Source organism: Acipenser ruthenus, chromosome 16 (assembly GCF_902713425.1).
Source record: "Acipenser ruthenus chromosome 16, fAciRut3.2 maternal haplotype, whole genome shotgun sequence".
Taxonomy (NCBI): Eukaryota; Metazoa; Chordata; class Actinopteri; order Acipenseriformes; family Acipenseridae; genus Acipenser; species Acipenser ruthenus.
Window position 1 is genome coordinate 10,089,615 of NC_081204.1, and position 19,128 is coordinate 10,108,742.

General features: G+C 37.4%; 1 protein-coding gene across 12 annotated transcripts in view; it reads right to left on the reverse strand.

Moving 5' to 3' along the window:
- Positions 1 to 19,128, reverse strand: part of LOC117412168 (dedicator of cytokinesis protein 3-like) — a 196,665-nt gene that overhangs the window by 66,067 nt on the left and 111,470 nt on the right. For all 12 annotated transcript variants that reach the window (XM_058988761.1, XM_058988764.1, XM_058988760.1 and 9 more), the window contains one exon: positions 5,047 to 5,195. In XM_058988761.1, coding sequence (XP_058844744.1) covers positions 5,047 to 5,195 — 149 coding nt within the window. The remainder of the gene's footprint in view (positions 1 to 5,046; positions 5,196 to 19,128) is intronic.

Below are 19,128 nucleotides of genomic sequence, written 5' to 3' on the forward strand. Positions count from 1 at the left end.
GCAGGCATTGTCAGCACAGGGCGATGGGGAAACGCTCTCCGGAGGCCCCCCTATGCTGTGCAGTCTCCTTTGTAAGACAATGCTGAGAAATACTAGTTGTTTCTGCCGAATACATGAGATCCTTTGGTCATTTATACAATATACTGCAAAAAAAAACTTGCTTCACTGGTATTATGGTTATTGTTTATCTTTGAGTTTAATCAAACTTTTACAACCTACCATAGGATTGCATTTCAATTTTATTTTAGACATCCATATAGGATTGTTTTAAATATCAAAAAACTGTGTGCTATTATTTAATGCTAACACAGCATACAGAATCTTTGTTATTATTCCAATTCCACAACAGCTAAGATGAACTGAAGGTCAATGGGTGTCCGCTGACCCCAACAGCAAACCGTTCACATAAGGAGTTTGATGCCGATGAGCTTTGAGGCCATGAAAGACAAAGGCCATCCATGCAATCATGTTGATGATTCTCCCAAATAGAAGGTCAAGGTATAATTGTTTTAGCACACAGCAAATCCTTGACCCTTTTAATGGGAGGAAATATGGTGAAGTGAGACAAATGGCTCTGAAGGCCTAAGTTTGAATCCAGTTTAGGAATCTCAACTTCCACTTCTGAACATTCCACACCAGGTTAGTCTGTGGCGTTCTCTGCAGGGGAGAGATGAAGAAAGGAAATGCAGGGGTAGTGATTCAGGTCATTACTTAAGTGCTTAATAAACAAGGGTACCTAATCTACCCTTAATAAAGATGTTATATCATGTCACTTATCCTCCTAAAAGTGTTGCAATTGATTAGCAGCTCTTCAATCAAAGAATGCGAAAACTGCAAAAAACTTGCTTTAGCTGACTTCTAAGCAGCATTTATGTGTTGCTGTTTGTATTGCTTCTGTGTCTAAATCTTAATCCAGCTTGTAATGCAACACTTTATCTAGCTAACCTAATACAATTCTGTTGTTAGCTAGGCACCAACAACCAGCTTCAAAGAAAGGCTGCAATGTGGAAAAAAATATATTTTTGAAGGCTAGAAACCAACAAACACCTCTTTTATTCAGCAACGTGTTTTCGAATGCACACTAGGCTGTAGATAGATAATACCCTGGTACTTATTAAGATAAGGACCTTGAAGCTGAACAGAATGATTTAAAGGGCTGAGCTTCGTTGGGCAATGTTTACTAAAGCACTTCAGCTTTGACAGGGAAGGTAGTTGTCTTGCAGGGGCTCATAGCTCCAATGTATTTATGTGCTCATATTCTGTTTCTATAAGTTTTCTTATTTCTTTGCTTCTATGAAAGCTTGTGGAACTTTTCATTTCTGAACTTCTTGTTGGATTGGTCTGATAAAGTTTATACAGCTTCATTATGGTGGGGGAACGAAACATGCCGTTACAGATTTTTTTTTTTTTTTTTTAAACACTTGCACTTTTTAGTAAATAGTGTTATTTCCAACTATTATTTTATTTATTTTCAAGGAAATGCATACCAGAGGGCTCCTGTTTTGTTTTTTTGGGTTTTTTTTTTGCAAAGAGCAGTAGGATGTGAATAAGGAAAGGTAAAAAAGCTGTCCATTTGTGGTTCTCATAGATCCAGCTACTCCTCTCAGATTTGGGTCAGTAAAAGTGACTTCCAATAACTTTATACATGATAAAACTATTATGAATACGTCAGTATTGTGAATACGTCAGTATAAAATATTCACAGACATATTAGGTTACATAAACAAGTTTTCCAGTATACACTGCTGGCATATTCCCAAATCCAGCCCATTCTGCATACAAATTGAATCTCAAAGTGCAAGGATCAGTCACCAAGGTTACATTAAGAGTATTCTGAAAGCTGTGGTTATGTGTGACTCCTTCTGGGTATCTGTGAACTATCACAGAAAAGCAACAACATGAACACAATGGTTTCTCCAGTCCAACCTCACACCAGCAGGTGTCATATTAGGGGGTCTAAAGACTGCGAGACACCATACAGTAAAACTAATTGTAACGAAGGATACTAGTAGACAAGTGGAGATGACAGGGTTGTCTTTGAGTTACAACTTTGATAAACTGGAGACAGCACCAGAACACTTTACACAGGTTTACAAAGATGCATATTTCCCAACACGTTTATTTTATTGCCAGCTACAATAGTATTTATGATAGCTGTCCACATCACAAGCTCAATTCACTTCACACAAAACAGTGGGATTTTGAAGCCTGAAATCAGTCATGCAAAATGTTCTGGTGTAGCAATCACGTGACATGCATTTGGGCTCAAAAGGGTAGTTGTCATTATTAATCTTGTATACTCGTGTTCAAATTTTGAAATAGTAGATTTTGGGTAGTGACTATCTCTTTAAGGACTTTGCAACATATACAATAGTTGGGAAGACTTCAGATGTTTCTTTTTGCACATACCTAATGAAGGCACTGCAGCATTCTGTGCTGCAGTACCCATTGGGACATCAGACCCACTAAACAATGTTCTTTCTCCTTTTGTTAGATTGTTTTAACAATGCTTCTCCAAGGGAAAACAAATGACACATTCTTGATTATGTAGTCCAGGGACTCTCTCTAATCACCCAGCGATGATGAAATAGAGAAATCAAGCAGCAATTCACTCCTGGCCCCTGCTAACTGGGTTCAACATCACATTTTGAAAAGACAGGCCCAGTTCTGACAGGGAAACCAATAACTAATAACTCTAACTAATAAAGGAAAGCACTGTGTTTAACCTCTTATTTCCCCAGATGCAAAGATCGCTCTTTGTTGTCTACTCTTCCTTGTTTGTGAGGAAACAACTGATTAAAGCATCTGTCGCAAGAGAACACTTTAATGGAGAGCAGGAGCCAGAGGAGAGCACCACCCCATCAGAAATAATCAGCTTAATTACCACAGGATTCCTCCTTAGGCCATTCCATCTTCACTAACCCTGTTTTTTGCTCGCAGACCGCTTTACAAAAAAAAAAACACACCAATGAGAGTTGACAGCTTGAAAAATAACCTTGTGGGTACCTTGGTGGACTATTAAGATTGTGCTATCAAAGCATCCCACAGATGAACAAACCATGTGGTTGTTTGTGAAAAGAAAGGGGTGACTTGAGATACTTTGAGAGAGCTGGGAGAGAATCTGTAGCTAAAGGCCTTAAGAGTATAACATTGTCTTTATTGGCCTTGCTGATGAACTCCTGACCACATGTTAAAAATACTTTATACCGTCTGATTTCATTTATCTTTTAAATTTTTCCCAATATATGTGCGTTAAATGATATTTTCTACATGTATGGCTATTTAGCATAATAATAATAATAATAATAATAATAATAATAATAATAATAATAATGTTATTTTTGGGACAGCACCTGAAAAAGCCTAAAGTGAGGCCAGTATAAATGGAAAGTAATAAATGATAATTAAACAGAAATGTTATGTAAATTGAGAGAATATAATGTATTCCTTTAGAAGCATTATTGGTTTGTTAATATTATATTTTAGATACCAATCTTCTAAAACAAATCAGTTTCAATGTGTGGAATCTAGGAGTAATTTGTGGTGGAAAGCACGTTGTTGGCATCATAGTAATCTTTCTATTGACCTTCAAATGCTTGAGTGACACTGACCTTTGAGGTACCTCAATGTCAAAAACAAGTACTGTATATTGACTTTGTCAGATTCCATATTTATCAACTAATGACTTGACTCAATAAAATATTTGTGTTCCCTATGATTATCATGTGCTTATGCCCGTGACCAAAAAACAGGTGCGAGATAGTTGACGCTAGAGCCAGTACAGTATAATCTTAAACAGCTGCTATATCCGACACAGTGACTAACGGCCTGCAGTAGGCTTTTCAAGAGCCTCATCTGTAATACTTTATAGCTGTGTTGAAGATGACTCACGAGAGGAACTAAAACTGTGAAATCACAATAAAGCAGATTTAACGCCTGTCCGTCTATGTTGTTTGGAAAACCTAACACAGTGCATCCCATCCCAAAGGCTAAACGATCCCTTTTAACTGAAATCCAGTGATAATTTTGGCAAGTGTCACCAAGGTATATAACCACGGGAAGCACAGAGAAAATGTTTTTGCTTTGGCTACTGCTCCCCACAGGTCTGGGAAATGGATATGGCAGCAGGTGAAGTGAGTTCCTGTGGGTCACAGCCTGGCAAAGAAACAATCTTCAGCAATATGGGATTATTTCTGAGGCCTCATGACATTTATTTATTTATTTATTTATTTACCCTCTTCATTGAAGGTTCAAGTTCCCTTAGCCTATTCCTGAAAATTCCAATATATAGCATGATAGCCCAAACCATAACTGTACTTGAAGACAGAAAAAAAAAAAAGAAATCTACTGGATTTCTAAGATAAAGCCCTACTTGACAGAAACACGGTTCAGAATAGCAGCAGCACACACAATAACGCCGATAAAGGTGTCACATATAGATGTTATGCATCTTTTCCACAAGTAATTGACTTAAATACTGTACCTATCAGAGCTATGACCTACTTACATTTTTTGTGATATGCAACATGAATGCAGGGTTTCAGGTGGGGATACTGTTTTTCACAAAGTACAATCGATACGTCTTCACAAACTATTGTCCCTTTAACCTGTTTCTTTGCAAGGTATGTGAGGCTCACATTATTGTACCATGTCTGTTCAGTTGACAGATTAGGGTGGATTTGATCTCAAGAGCTGCCAATCCCCAGAAATACAAACAAGGAGTTAAGAGGCTGCAGATAATATATGGTTATTCAATGGAGAGCATCTGTGTATGAAATAATATTGGCATAAGGAGAGTCCAGTTTACATTTACACACTGAGTGTCAAAAAAAGATGCTTAGCAGTCATTATTACAGGCACTTTACATTTTCATTACAATTTGCTTTCTAATATTTACCTCAGTGTTTTGCAAATCATTCCACCATGTTTAGTTTTTGTCAACTGTACAGATACTGAGAAAAAAGCGCTGTACTCAGAAGCAAGTTTAAAGTCATTAATGGGACTTGGTTGAAAACTGTTGCATACAACTTTTGGAAAGATACTCACTCGTTCCCCCAGTCCAGGCGCACAGTGATGTGTCTCTTGACATCTCGAATCTGGTCCTGGGTCAGGTGACCCGAGAGCAGCTGTCTTCGCAGGTCAAAGAGTTCATTCATCACGTGGCGCAGCTTGTAGAAAAGGTCGACCTTGTTTTTCTGTGTGGAGAAAAAATAGCCAGCATTACAAATCAGTCTACACCCACCTTCTATTAAAAGACTACACAATGAACAATTCCTCACGGGATTCACCAAGTTATTACCGCCAAGTTCAATTTACTAACTCACGTGCCCCTGTAAACAATGAACATAGATTGTAATAAGGCAATATTAGTCTGATGCTTCAACAAACAAGACACACATCCAAGCACCTCCCCTACATAAACTTTTTCTGAAAAAAACAACAATGATAAAAATAACAATTTAGTAGTAGTAATTTAGTAAGCAAAGAGTATAAGTGGAGTAAAATCTTTTTTGTTTCTGTATTTAGTAATCCCAATACCGAAGGTACTGTATTAAAAGTGAATTTAGATAATTAGTAACCAGTGTTGTGTTTCCAGGACAGGTGTGATGGGGCTTTGTGCAGGTCACAGCTCCAAGCCACAGCAAGTTGTACAGTTTCTAAAATAATTTACAGTTAGGGTGGTCAGTAAAATAGGATGTGCAGTTGTCAGTCCAGGAGGTAATGTATCTATTGAATATTTTTTTTCTGCAGCATCCTAAGAAATGTCTAGTTCAGGGCATATCAGAAACAAAATGCGTTGAAGTCATTTGTCAAAGCGATCCAATACGGGTCTGCTCACAGACAAGGAGTCTGAAGACGTATTTTTCACTTGACCTTGATGTGACCTCCATGCTACAAACCCAAAGCACCCCTGGCTCACATCATGTATCATATTCATCAACACTATACTAAATCTGCAGTTTTAAACCGTGTTACAATTCTGCAGGCAACAAACATACATGAACTTTACAAAATGCCTCCTTGATTTAAATACTTATTTAAGAAAACGCATAAGTGAAAATAAAAAGTTATTTAGCATCCAACCATCCAATTTCATGTTATGTGAAAATGCACAGGCTGTTGTTCAGCTTTGTCAATACTATTTAATAATAATGATATTGAAGTGTATTAAAACAGGGCATGGCCCTCAATCCATCAGTGATCACAGTACAATAAGACACACTTATAAAAGTTTACCACAGTAAATTTGCCATGTATTCATTATCTATTATATAATGCATTTACCATAGTTTTCCATGCTTTTAAATGTGTGCTTTACAATATTTATGCTTTACCATACTATCCCTATGCTTTACTATGGGAAACTTGTATTAGGTATGGGTGTATATTTAAATGATCTAAATATGGCCTTGTCCTTTAAATGAGTATTAATCCATCTGGGGTTTTCCCTCTGGGGGGACTTAAAAGATCCAAACATATCTACATTACTATATAAAACTAAATACAGTGGCCTGAGGTCCATGACGCAAGCTGAGGTCCATTACTCAACTTGAGGTACTCTGACTCTGGCTTGCTTGTTATACCCAAGCAAAAGTGAACTCTCTCCCAGCTTTAGTGCGTGTAGCTCCCACGGTCGCTCGCTTCAAATCAACTCTCAAAACCCACTTGTTCTCTCTAGCTTTCATGCTCTTTAAGCCTGATATCTGTTATTAGCTGCTGTCTAAATTGGTATTTCAGGTTTTTCACTCCATCTTATTCGTATTATTCTATATGACAAACACATCCACAATGTTAAGAATTCACATCCTAGCCTTGTATTTAATGTATTATGGCTGTATTGAATGTATTTGCATTGTTTTTTACTGTTTGTATTTAATGTACTATGCCCTGTATTTCACTGTATTTGACGTATTATGCATTGTTCCTCACTATCTTTGTGATGGTGGTTCACCATGAAAGGAGCTATATAAAAAGATATTGATTGATTGATGACAAATTAAGTTGGGAATATTACAATCTTATACTGTTAATTAATAGACCCCATGGTGTTTACCTCTTTATTAAAACCACTGAAGAGAAAAAATATGAGATCATTTAAAATAGACCCCACTGTGTCCAAATTAAGATTATGTAGCTCTGAAGCCTCTCTTATTATTTAGTACGTACTGTTAACCACGGACTCAAATGCCATTAGGCCCTTACAAGAAGAGTTGGCTACAGTGGATTTGTTTGCTGTGCTTTCTTTGATGGATTCACAGTTTTCAGTTGAATAGAATTACATTTACTGGAAGCTAAATGGCTGACATTAACAGCGTTTGAGTTACCCTCAATGACTGCCTCCTTCTTGTCACTTATTCTCACCTCATTGTCTTTTTACTGCCAAACCCTTCCTTCCATTAAGTATTTCCTGTTCTCTCCACTCTAGTAGTGCTTTGTCTTTTTGTAGGCGGTTCTTGAAAGGAGCTACATAGTGTAGCTGTGGGCCCTATTGACAAAATAATTTGCTCCAATGGTTAATTTACGAGCTGCTACATGCATCTATTTGTTTCCTTGCTGGTTGTGGAAGATTAGCAGTTTGTTTTATCCTTTTACTTAAAGATGCTGCAAACAGTACTGAGGTAATTGATTTGTGAATATGGTACAATTTTTATGTTCAAATCCTGAAAGATTTTGCACACTGCATTCAATCATTCAGATTCTTACTGTCGGACCTTAACTAAATAGTAGCTAATTGTATCCCTCAACCATCAACTGACCTCCAGGACGTTTAAAGCCATTCTGGTTTATTCTGTGCTACGACTCACATTTGCACTTGCTTTCTTGCAAGAGGATCTGAATAATCAGTTGCTGTTCCAGTAATCAAAGGCTTATTTGTGTCTATAATGTGCATAGCAGTTGGGTTGCAGGTTTCCTCTGACTTTCAAAAAGACAAATTGCCAGATCATTTAATTACCCCATGGCTTGATGGTGTGTTGAAATAGCAGCCCATAGAGAAGCATCTAGCTTAAATTACATGTTTTGTACCAAAAACAAACCTTGCTTTGAACCCTGATAGAAAACATAGCAATCTCACACATTTCATCAGGCAACTAAATCACTTTTTTTATGACTCAAGCCATGCAATGCCCATTTCCTGCCTGTGAAATGCAAGGACAGATTTATTTTGCCAATTTCATTTTACTGGCAATAAGATATTCAATTTTAAACCAATGGATTTGTAGTCATGGCTGAGATTGCTGATGCACCAGGATAGCTACTGAAACCTAAGACCCAGTATTTGGCATTGTCTGCAAGCATAGAATATAATTGGCGATATTAATTCCATGTTATATTGGTTTTATAGGAATTCACATTTGCACACTGTAACAAAAGCAGTAGCGTGTATCTATGTATAATCGAAATGTTCTAAAAAAATTAAAATCAGCTGTTACAATGGATATCCCAAGCAAGTTACAACCATGAAACAGCCAGCAGGTTTGCATATTGAGAACCACATCATAAAAAAACAAATGGTTAAGGTAATAAAAGACAAGCCACAGACAGGCCCAATGAAAGAAAAAGACATTCATCGCACAATAAGATTAAAGAGATCTCAAGACTCGCCGGCTGAAGGCACAAATGTACGAGAACATGCAGCTTGCTGACCCTTCAAAACAGATCAAATCAAAAGCCCATTAGTAATGTTATGATAGAACTCAAGTAATATGAGCAATTTTATACATCATTTAAAATATTCTCCCACACAAATGGCTGATCATCAAAGCTTGTGGTAGGCTAATTCCCCAAAGGGCATTATATTCTTGTTGTCTTAATTTCAAACCTCTTATCCAAAATATACTTCCATTCTGCATCTTAAATCGTAGCGGTAATTTGTGGGGATATTTACAGTTCTGCACAGATTCATTTTGACCACAGGGATTATGATCAGAATAGAAAGCAGTGGGGGGATTAAATGACATTGCTGCAGTGCACAATAGTGAACATACCAAGGGAATACCCAGCAGAAGAACAGGGCATCCTTCACAGGGAATTCATTTTTGTGATTTATAATAGGTTAATACATTGCGTGTAGGGTGTATCTTACTGTGACAGAAAACACAGTTTCAGAAGCTCTGCTTCACTTTGCAGTCCTCTCACCCAAACTGCACAAGATGACCTCTCATAAATAAGATACCCAACACACACGATAAGAACTTGTAGTTTCATTCTAATACTATGGTTTGAATAATCACCTCTCCCCAACTTTTAGCTGAAAGTCACATTTTCACCATTAATTTTCTGGTTTTTAATAACCATGCGCAAATAATTCCTGAGGGGAAAGATTGCGGTTCCCATGAATAGAAAAAACTGCCTAGAAGTAGTTGCTCTGTGCATTGAATGATTCAGGGTTAGGGTTATCTTCGGTTGAGATAACAAAGACATGGCGTTTAGCGGTTTCAGATCAGATTATACGGACTCCGCAGTCTGATTGATTACGTTTTCCTTTTATGCTGCAATCCATATTTTACATTTTTTTTAATGTTTTTTTTTTATTTTTTTAGACACTGCAAGAGCTTATAACTCAGGCACCATTTTTTTGTGTTGAACATTTTAATGCTATAGTGCTACTTCGGATGTTAATTTATTATTTGGTGTTGTGTTTTCACATTAGACACTGCAATTTGTTAATAATGCCTGTAATTTCGCTCCCTGCCTAAGCAAAAAGGTTTAAACTGCATGTGGGTCCATTTTTATTGCACTATATTTTTTAAATTTAGGCATGATGATCGGGAATGAGGATACAGCAATACAAGCTTCCCCTGGATGCTACATTGTTATAGAACAGTACTGGTTATTAGATTTTTGGGAACTTCATTATAATATACAGTTGTGAGTAAAGAGACACATTTAATAGAGATGATGCTAACCACTTAAGTCCTTTCTATACTGGTGATGAATACATGCTGGTGGCTGCCAATTTCACCTGTCATTAATACAACCTGGTTTAAATGGGTCTCCCCTAAATTGTAGGTACAGTAGAGAAATGTTAACAGGGTCACTGACCTTTACTGCTGCAACTCTTTCCGGTGCTATCTGTGTGCGATAATAAACCAGGTAGTAAAAGAGGGACAAACACTGCTATTTCTGCTCTAAATCCAAGTCTTGGATTGGGTGACGCACACTGAGTACACAGGCAGAACAATCAAAGTAATTATCAGTGAATCCCTAGAGGGATAGATAGGTCTCTCAGTCAGGATAGAGTCCACTGTAGGGGAACTCATTTATCAAGCCATTTAAGATATTGAGTGTCTGACATCCCAATGAGACGCACATTGCAACAACAAGCAACTCTGCTATTTAAGAATACCAAACAGGATAATGGATATAAATTACACATCTGCTTCTTGTCTTTTTTGGGGATATCTCTAAAAAATAATGTGTCTGTTGTCTTGTAGAAAACAAACGTGTTTCTGAGTCACTAACCCTAACATATCTTTCCTCAAGTTTCCTGATGAAGCTTGATCTAGCTTTGCTACAGAGATCTAATGAGATTAGAATCAAGGGTGGTATGACTTCAGACTGTGACAGAAAATCCCCTCTGATAGGTATACATGCCTTTCATCTCAGGAGTTGACTGAAAACTCTGAAGTACAGTCAGCCTTTGAGCATGCCCTTTACAAAGCTGACCTAACCCCATGCTGGAGGCAAAAGGATTTTGAAGGTACCATTCGAGCAGGTGGCCTTTTCCAACAGTGATTTTCCAGTATATGACAGTTCTCAAGGAAGACACCTCTGTATCATGAAAGGCAGTCCTTTACAAAATAAAAAAAGTGGCATAGTGGCAAAACAGACCCAGGGTCAATAGCAGTGCCAAGAGACCAAACTGTATACATGTCTCCTGCTGCCTTTCTGAGCTTACTGTCTATTGGAGGCTGTATTTCTTTCTGAAGCCTCTGTGTAACCCGCTTACTAGTCCACACTAATTTAACAGCAACCTTATTCATAAGAACATCTCTTTATTGTAAAGCAAGACCATCTACATTGAAAGCACTGTTGATTGAGTGCTGTTCGTGATCAGTTTGCGACAGTAAATAGTAAATCATTCTGGTCTTATTTTATGTGCATACTCCTATTTAAATAGACAAAACAACTGATGGTGATGCTGGGCCTGTACTGTTAACTAATGCTGGACTTTATTGGTATTAAACTGATTATTAAATGTGCCACACAGATCACGGTAGATCTTTCAGACAGGGGCAGAGCTTGATTAGACGATGCAGTGGAGGGGAGATTGTGTTATACCAGTGATAAAAGTGGCCAGAGATTGAGTCTGGCACCTTGCAGTTCCAGATAGATTCATATTTTTTGGGGGGTTGTCTTCCTCGATCCAGAGATCAATTAGGAAGGCAGCAGCCAGAGGCAGCCCTTGTTTCAGGAAACAGTTGCATGAACAATGCCAAGCAGAGCAATACAATGTGGCATGAGCCTTTAGCCATGCAATGCTTGGGCAGCAAGGTCTGTGGTACAATTGAGAAATGACTTTACCTTTAAGAACCAGAATTACAATAGCATTTGTTATCGTGTGTCTAAGTGAAAACCCTAGTCAAAGAAACCACATTGGCAATGTGTGCTATTGAAAAAATCCCACCATAAGTGAATGTACTGTGAATAAATATAATGTAATTTGCAAATCTCTATTAAAAACAATGTTTGTTACAAGGATGACTGTGGCTTAGAGAGCTTCCCTGAAAAATGACGATACACAGCAGGCGACATCCTAAATGAGAGCCTGAACAGATGCTAAAGCAACATGGCAAAGTTCTGTGCTTCTGCACTGGTAGCTCAGCAGCGTGGGCGTATGGGAAGAGCTGGGCACTAGGGGTCATGAAAACTTTTTAAAATCTGAAATTGGTAGCAAAGCTACTGTGTGACCAAAAGGGCCAATCAGTTTATATTTAAGGGTCTTTCCTTCCACCTAGCTGTAACGTTTGACTGCAGGGAATAAGCAGGACTGCACTAGAATTGGGACATGGCATTTGATTTAGCTGAGGTTTTCTGTTTATCAATGACAACTATATCCTGTTAATAAAACTTTAAGGGCTGTTTTTAATAGCCCGTTTTGAATTATTTAATCGAGACTGCAGTTGATGAACTGTTCTAGAGAGGGGTTTGTTTATGTTTTATTCTGAAACATGCTTAACCTTTGAAAGTGTTTAGAAACAAAACAGTGTGAAAAGGGATAATACAGTGAAAAGGGTCTACGAATGGAACTAGCAAGCATCTAACCTCTGTACAAGTGAGACTTGTTTGCATGAGAAGTTAATGAGTTATCTTACCTGCAGGGGTCAGTCTGAATCTGCAGCACTGTACAGCTGCAATTTAAACCCATCTTTATTTAAAGATGTTGTTTTTTAAGCCACTGAAACGAGGACCGGACATACGCAACTTCACTGCTAGCAATTATAATAGTGAAATAGAACCCAGCACCACAGACTGAAGTTGAAAAGAAATGTGAAGCTCAAAGCAATTTAAAAATGGTAATCAGATTACAGATTACTTTGAATGCTGAAATATATCAACGCCGATACCGCTGCCCTTTTGTCTGCAAGCAAATCACCACAGAGCTAGTTCAATAGGAGAATCTCTCAGAAGATTACTGGTGGCTCTCCCCTGATAAACCATGAAAATATAACCTCTGAAGATAAATGAACCAAAAATAAAGTAGCTTCTGTATCACAGCAGGGTTGTGCTGGCAACACTTCCCCAATCACATGCAGAATTATTATTTATTATGACCTATATATGTAACTTTATTAGAATTGTTCAGCAAAATGTTGGCTTTTTACATTTTTTTATTTTTTGGAACATACTTTCTAGTACATTCAGAATATTTTAGCTATGACTTTTCAAGAAAGTATCAATCAATCAAAATAGGCCAATTCTAGCATTCCATTATAATCCTTTGCCTAATCCTAACACTACAGATCATAGCAACGCTACATATTGGTCAACAGGTATTATATACTGCGAAAAAATCCAACGCTATGCTCCTACTACAGCTAATGTCTCCCAATAACTGCTTTTGATCTGCAAGCAGTAGCATGGCTGGGTGCTGAAAAAAAATCAATAATAAATTTCAGTGTTTTTCTTCAGTAATCATCTCATTGACAACAAAGCTTCAAACAGCACTACATACGTGGGCTTTGTCTGAATGCCAGCTGGTTTATTAACAAAAACACAAAGCCTTCTACTAAAAACGCAACAGGCTGGGGATTTTAGTATACATTTGTATGAATAGACAAATACAACATTAAAAATTGGTTATCTCTTAATGTGAAACATCAGGGTGCATTTCCAAATGTATACAACCCCTATGCAACACTACCGTGCTCAATGAAGCCTACTGAAAAGGAAGCCAGTAACAGGTTTAGGCTGCATTCCTCAGGTTCCAATCAGTGAGCTGTCACCAAGACAGCCATATGCAGGCTGCAGCAACTGGTCAGTGTTATCATCAGGCCCTGGCCAGGTCTGCACAGCACCGTTAATTGGAAATACTGAGGGACCCTGGTTTGACTCGAGTGGCTGAGCTCGCTCAAGTGGAGGAGGGAGAGACAGGGACCTCCATATACTGCAAGATTAATTTAACTCTCAATACTGAAAAACCTCCTTAGCAAGTTTCATCTCTCATTGGGGGGAAACACATTCCTAAATTATTATCTTCATTAGTACAGGTCTTAGTAGGGAACAGTTTGTGGTTTACATTCACAGCATTTACCAAATTCAAAGTTATTCAACTTGGGTTAGCAATTCTTAAGATACAATCCAGCTCAGTCAGCAGCCACAACCTACACACAAATAGCTCAATGTAGAAAGGTTTTTTTTTAGTTTGTTTTATCAGTGTAATTTAAAACTGTTAAGTTTAATTCATCTTTCTTTTTACAACTACACTTACATTACTCTAAACTGAGGTCAGGCACACCCCAGACCACAGATTCTGGCACTGCATTAGCATGTTATACTGACTCAAACTACTCCCTCTTCCATGCCAACTTTCATTAAGAAGTCACATGCTTCCAAGTTAAAGAGGTTCAGAGCTCGGCACAACTACCCTCAGCCCTCCAAAAAAACACAATTATGATAACTTCCAACCCTTTCCTTGTGGAAATAGCTTTTTTCATACACACATGTTCTGTATGTTAAATTAATTGGGTTTTTTTATACTGAGCTTGTAGAATGAATAAAACTTTCAGCAATGTTCTCATCATCAATCCATACAGCAGCAACAAGCATATTTGTATGTGAAATTTTAAAAAGGATGTACCGCGGTGCACTAGAGAGTATACCGAGTACTGTATATTTCATATTTACTTCAACAGCATCATTTTTCCTTTGGATGAGATGTAAAAACAAGGTCCTACTGTAAGTGACTGCAGCAGCAGTTGTTGATGCACAGTTAACCCCCTAGTCTCTGTAAGTCACTTTGAATAAAAGTGTCTGTTGAATGACAAATTAATAAGAATTAATAATAACAAAACAGTTTAAGGTCAAATGCAAAAACAAAGCAGTTAAAAGTGAGAATGAAAGAGTAATGTTTAAACATGGAAATATAATTAATCACATGACTTTTTGGAAAGGGGAAAATGCAATAGCAACCATGACACAGTATCATTTGAGTTACAGTCTAGGCATGTTCACTGCAAATCAAGCAGCAATCATAACTTCAGACTGCATTGAGAAGCAGCACCAAGGACAGCTCCGGACTGCATTCAGGGTACCTGTTTTGCAAAACTATATTTTCAACAAAAAAATGCATGCAACTACAATTGAAATGGTCCTTTCTCTTATAGTTAGTCACCCCTCAGAAAAGTAGCCTTTGCCATCCAAATTGACCGGTTTCTTTGTCTGATAACTCGATAACAGCTGGCATTGATCAGGGGTGATTGCACTGAGGACATTTTCTATTGTAGCTGCTTCTACAGGGAAAGTTCAATTCATTTTTTGGGAACACTTGCATCGGATCAATCATTCTTATTGTACTTTTCCTCTCTCCTCCTCCCTCACTTTGATTGTAAGCACTTTTAGTTTTTGCCGCTGTATAATAAATCAATCTAGACCCTCACTTAAGGCTTTCAGTACCTTGCTGTGAGGGCAATGCTGTGATATCTTCAGCAACATGACCAGCCTGATGGAATAGCTTGTTGTGAGCATGAAGCTCCTTCCTCAGATGAAGTCTCCCAGACCAATCGGTTACCAAGATTTTTGTTGTTGGGATTGTAAACAAATATAAATATGACAGCATTGTAATGCTTAAAGCAAAGTGAGTATATATGTATTTGTTTGTCAAATTAGACCCTATGTCTTTAATGTAATTAAATCAAAACCAAGATATAAATACAGCTTGGGGCATCTCCATTCACAGTGCTAAATAACTTGATTAATTGGGGTGCCAGTGTTGATGCTTTATGCCAAAATAATATATAATGGCTGTCAATTAATCGCAGTTAACTTTTGCGATTAACGCGTTCATTTTTTGGGAGATTAATTTCTTTAACGCACTGCTGTTTTGTCCCTCTTAGCATACCGTAATTAATTTCCTGCAGCACCATTTTAGTGTCACAGAACCGCATTATGTAGCAAATCACTCAAACGGAAGGACTTGTGAATGGGATGTTTATTTATTTTTTACTTTCTGACGGTTCATTGGATATAAAGAGGGTTATGTATCTACTGTCAAAGTGAGTTCCAGTATTACAGAAGTGCATCTAGTCTGCTGTACCACCTGCGTGCTAAACATGCTTTCACTTCTCAAAATACACTAGCAGTTTTTCTGCTACAGACAACAATACAACAACAAATGAAACCTGTTAGTTTCGGTAGGGTACTAGAAATTCAGCATCACTGCAAACCAATGAATCAAGCCAAGTATGATATTACTATAACCAGTGTTATTGGATAGCTACCGACCTGTTAACACTGTAGCTTTGTTTTTATTTCAATAACCGCATTTAGTTTCAAGGACATAACCGTTACTCAGTGAATGTTTGGTTTTTTTATGCAGTTTCAAGTTATTAATAAAATATAATTTTAAAAAAATTATTATTATTTATATGGCAGTGAAAAACATCAGTTTATGAGTAAAGTAAACTGTAAAGGAAACTGATAATTGTAAATGGAGTAAGGTGACTCCATTGTGATTTACCAGTTGGTTCAAAACAATTTAACAAGGCTGGATTGTAAATAAATATTAAACTTTAAAGAGAATCCAGAAATTAGAAAACAGGGTTTTTATGCTGGGTTGTTTTCTGGATAATAATAATAATAATAATAATAATAATAATAATAATAATAATAATAATAATAATAATAATGTTGATTAACTAAGATACATTTTTTTAATTGCATGTGCTTGGCTGAGTTTTAGAAATGCAGTTGCCTTTGTTTAATCTTCACTGCAAGACACCTGGCACCTCCACACTCCTGGGCCAGTGACATATGTTTGCTTCATTAGCAGAATGACAGGCATGCTAAGTCCAGTGTTTCATCTTGACTGGAGAAAAGTCCAATATTTAACAAAGAGGTTTTCTGTTGAATTTGTTTCAGAGGCTGGAACTACGTTCTCTCACCGCGGACACTGTATGTGTGCTTACCCTGAACAGAGAGAATGACATCCCTCTGGTTGGCTTCCAATTGCATCCGAAGCTTGTCAAACTGTATGTGTTGTCATTTTGTGCAAAGTTACCTTTCTAAGTTATATTTGAGCGTGATAAAAGTGCAATGTTTGCTGATGGAAATAATACTTACCATGCATTTTAGTTGTGGGAAAGGTATACTGCTCTTGTCATTCCTTCATCAGCATATGATGTGGCAGCAGTGTGGAGTAGTGGTTAGGGCTCTGGATTCTTGACCGGAGGGTCGTGGGTTCAATCCCTGGTAGGGGACACTGCTGCTGTACCCTTGAGCAAGGTACTTTACCAAGATTGCTCCAGTAAAAACCCAACTGTATAAATGGGTAATTGTATGTAAAAATAATAATGTGATATCTTGTAACAATTGTAAGTCGCCCTGGATAAGGGCGTCTGCTAAGAAATAAATAATAATAATAATAATAATAATATGCTACTGTATTGATGAATGCGAGTATAAAATGGGTCAAACATTTTCTTGTTTTAAATGTTGCATTTTAAAAACCTCATCTATAACTGAAATGAGTAAAACTAAAGAAGGCAAGTTATTGGTTATCTAAATAGAACCTAAAGTATATGATTGGTTGCTCTTTATGTGAAGCCATGTCAAAATATCAATCATTTAGTACAAAGTAAATGAAAGGAAATAAGCGAACAATTGCACGAGAAGATACAGGGTCAATGCTGGGATTATGAGAGGTAAGGAAAGTAGCTTTTGCTAGAAAGCAAGTAGAAACACACCCTCGCCCACATCTTGTCTTGCTGCTCTGCCCAGGAATTCTCCCAAATCCCATGATTCCACTGCCAGAGAACACAGCTGTAAACAGAAGTCATGCTTGCAAGTTCTAGATGTGGGTCAGCCCATTTGCTAATCTGAGACACAGCAAGTTGTAATTTCAAATGATTTTGATATGTGGAGTGAACTCAAATCCCTGTGGTTTGCTTGAAATTCTTCTGACTTCTCTGCCTGCTAGGTAATACACAACATGAAAAGGAAATGTATCCCCTGAGGCATGTTAGGGGAAAATGACTTTACCTTACAAGCAGCAAGACTAATATTAGTATTTGGGTCTCTAGGGGCAAAACAATCAGTAACTTTCACCGGCTTAACGATGGGGTGTTTAATTTATGTCAGAGAGAACAACACAAGACACCAGCAGGCCGAGAACAAATATTGATCAGGATAGATTCTGGCTGCTGGCCCAGTGCTCCTTCGGAGCTGGAGTAGTTTTGATGAGTGCTTTAACACTAGAACTGCCACGGTTGTCATTTTGATGGTTTTCACATTTAAAATTTAAATTACTCTGAAAGACACACTGTTGTCCGTTCTTGAATTTTCCTAAATATTAAATACCCTGATGGCGTTTGAAAGGCAGAATGCAAAAAATAATAATAATTTATAATTCTCTCTACCTAGAACCGCCAGAGCAGTCATTTTGACTGCCTTTTACAATACATGTTTTTATTTTGAATGTAACCTACAACATTTTATTTTATTTTTATATACAAGCCTGTTGTTATATGTGCTGGACCTGGCAGCCATCAATTATTTTGTGTTGTACAAGGAATGTCATGGGGAAAATATCAGTAGAAGAGAGTTCATCTTGAAGCTAGCCACAGCACTTCAGCAGAAATATTTAAATCGGAAAACTGCAAAGCAGCAGGCTGCAACAGCTCAACCTGGATTCAGTGCTGCACCGAGTGACACACACACAAAAGAAAACCTGCGTTACTGTTGTTTTAAATTAAAAACGACTTTTGTTTTTATAGTTTTGTATGTACATATACCTGTTTACACACTAGTTTCTATTGAAATGTTTATTTTATTATAGGTTTTCATTTTTTTAAGTAGTGCTTTATATGTGGTAAGTTAGAAAATAAACCCTTTTAGGTTTAATTGTTCATTTAAATATGGCGTTTTGGCTGTGCAGATGTTTGATATGACGTGCCTGAATCAAACTCTTGAGTTGCATCCGATAGTTTGTCTTTCATTTTAATATTGATGTTGTTTAAAATGTAGTCGTCATAATGACTGCTGGTGGTTTTAGGTATGAGTATAACCGCAGTGGTTCTGGTGTTAATAAACTAGGTGCTGAGCCCAGCAGGTTTACAGTGACCTCCTCCAGTACATGGACCTGGGTTCAGTTCATAGGCAGGATACAGATAATCCAAACTGGGTTTGGCTTTATGATGAAGTTGGGGATATTAATTAAAACTAAAACATTTATGTGCCTATATATCTACCACTTATTCCTTTATGGGTTGTGTTTCTCACATATCTTCTTTCCAAAAAGAAAACAATGTCAAAAGAGAAGAGCCTAGATTTTGAAAAAAAGCATTGTAATTGGTTTCTGTGCAGTACTACCATTGCATGTTGTCAGGTATAACTAGACATGCAAATGACAATCTGTTATTTGAGATTTGCTGCATTTCCAATCAAATCTTATATTGCTACTACTACTAC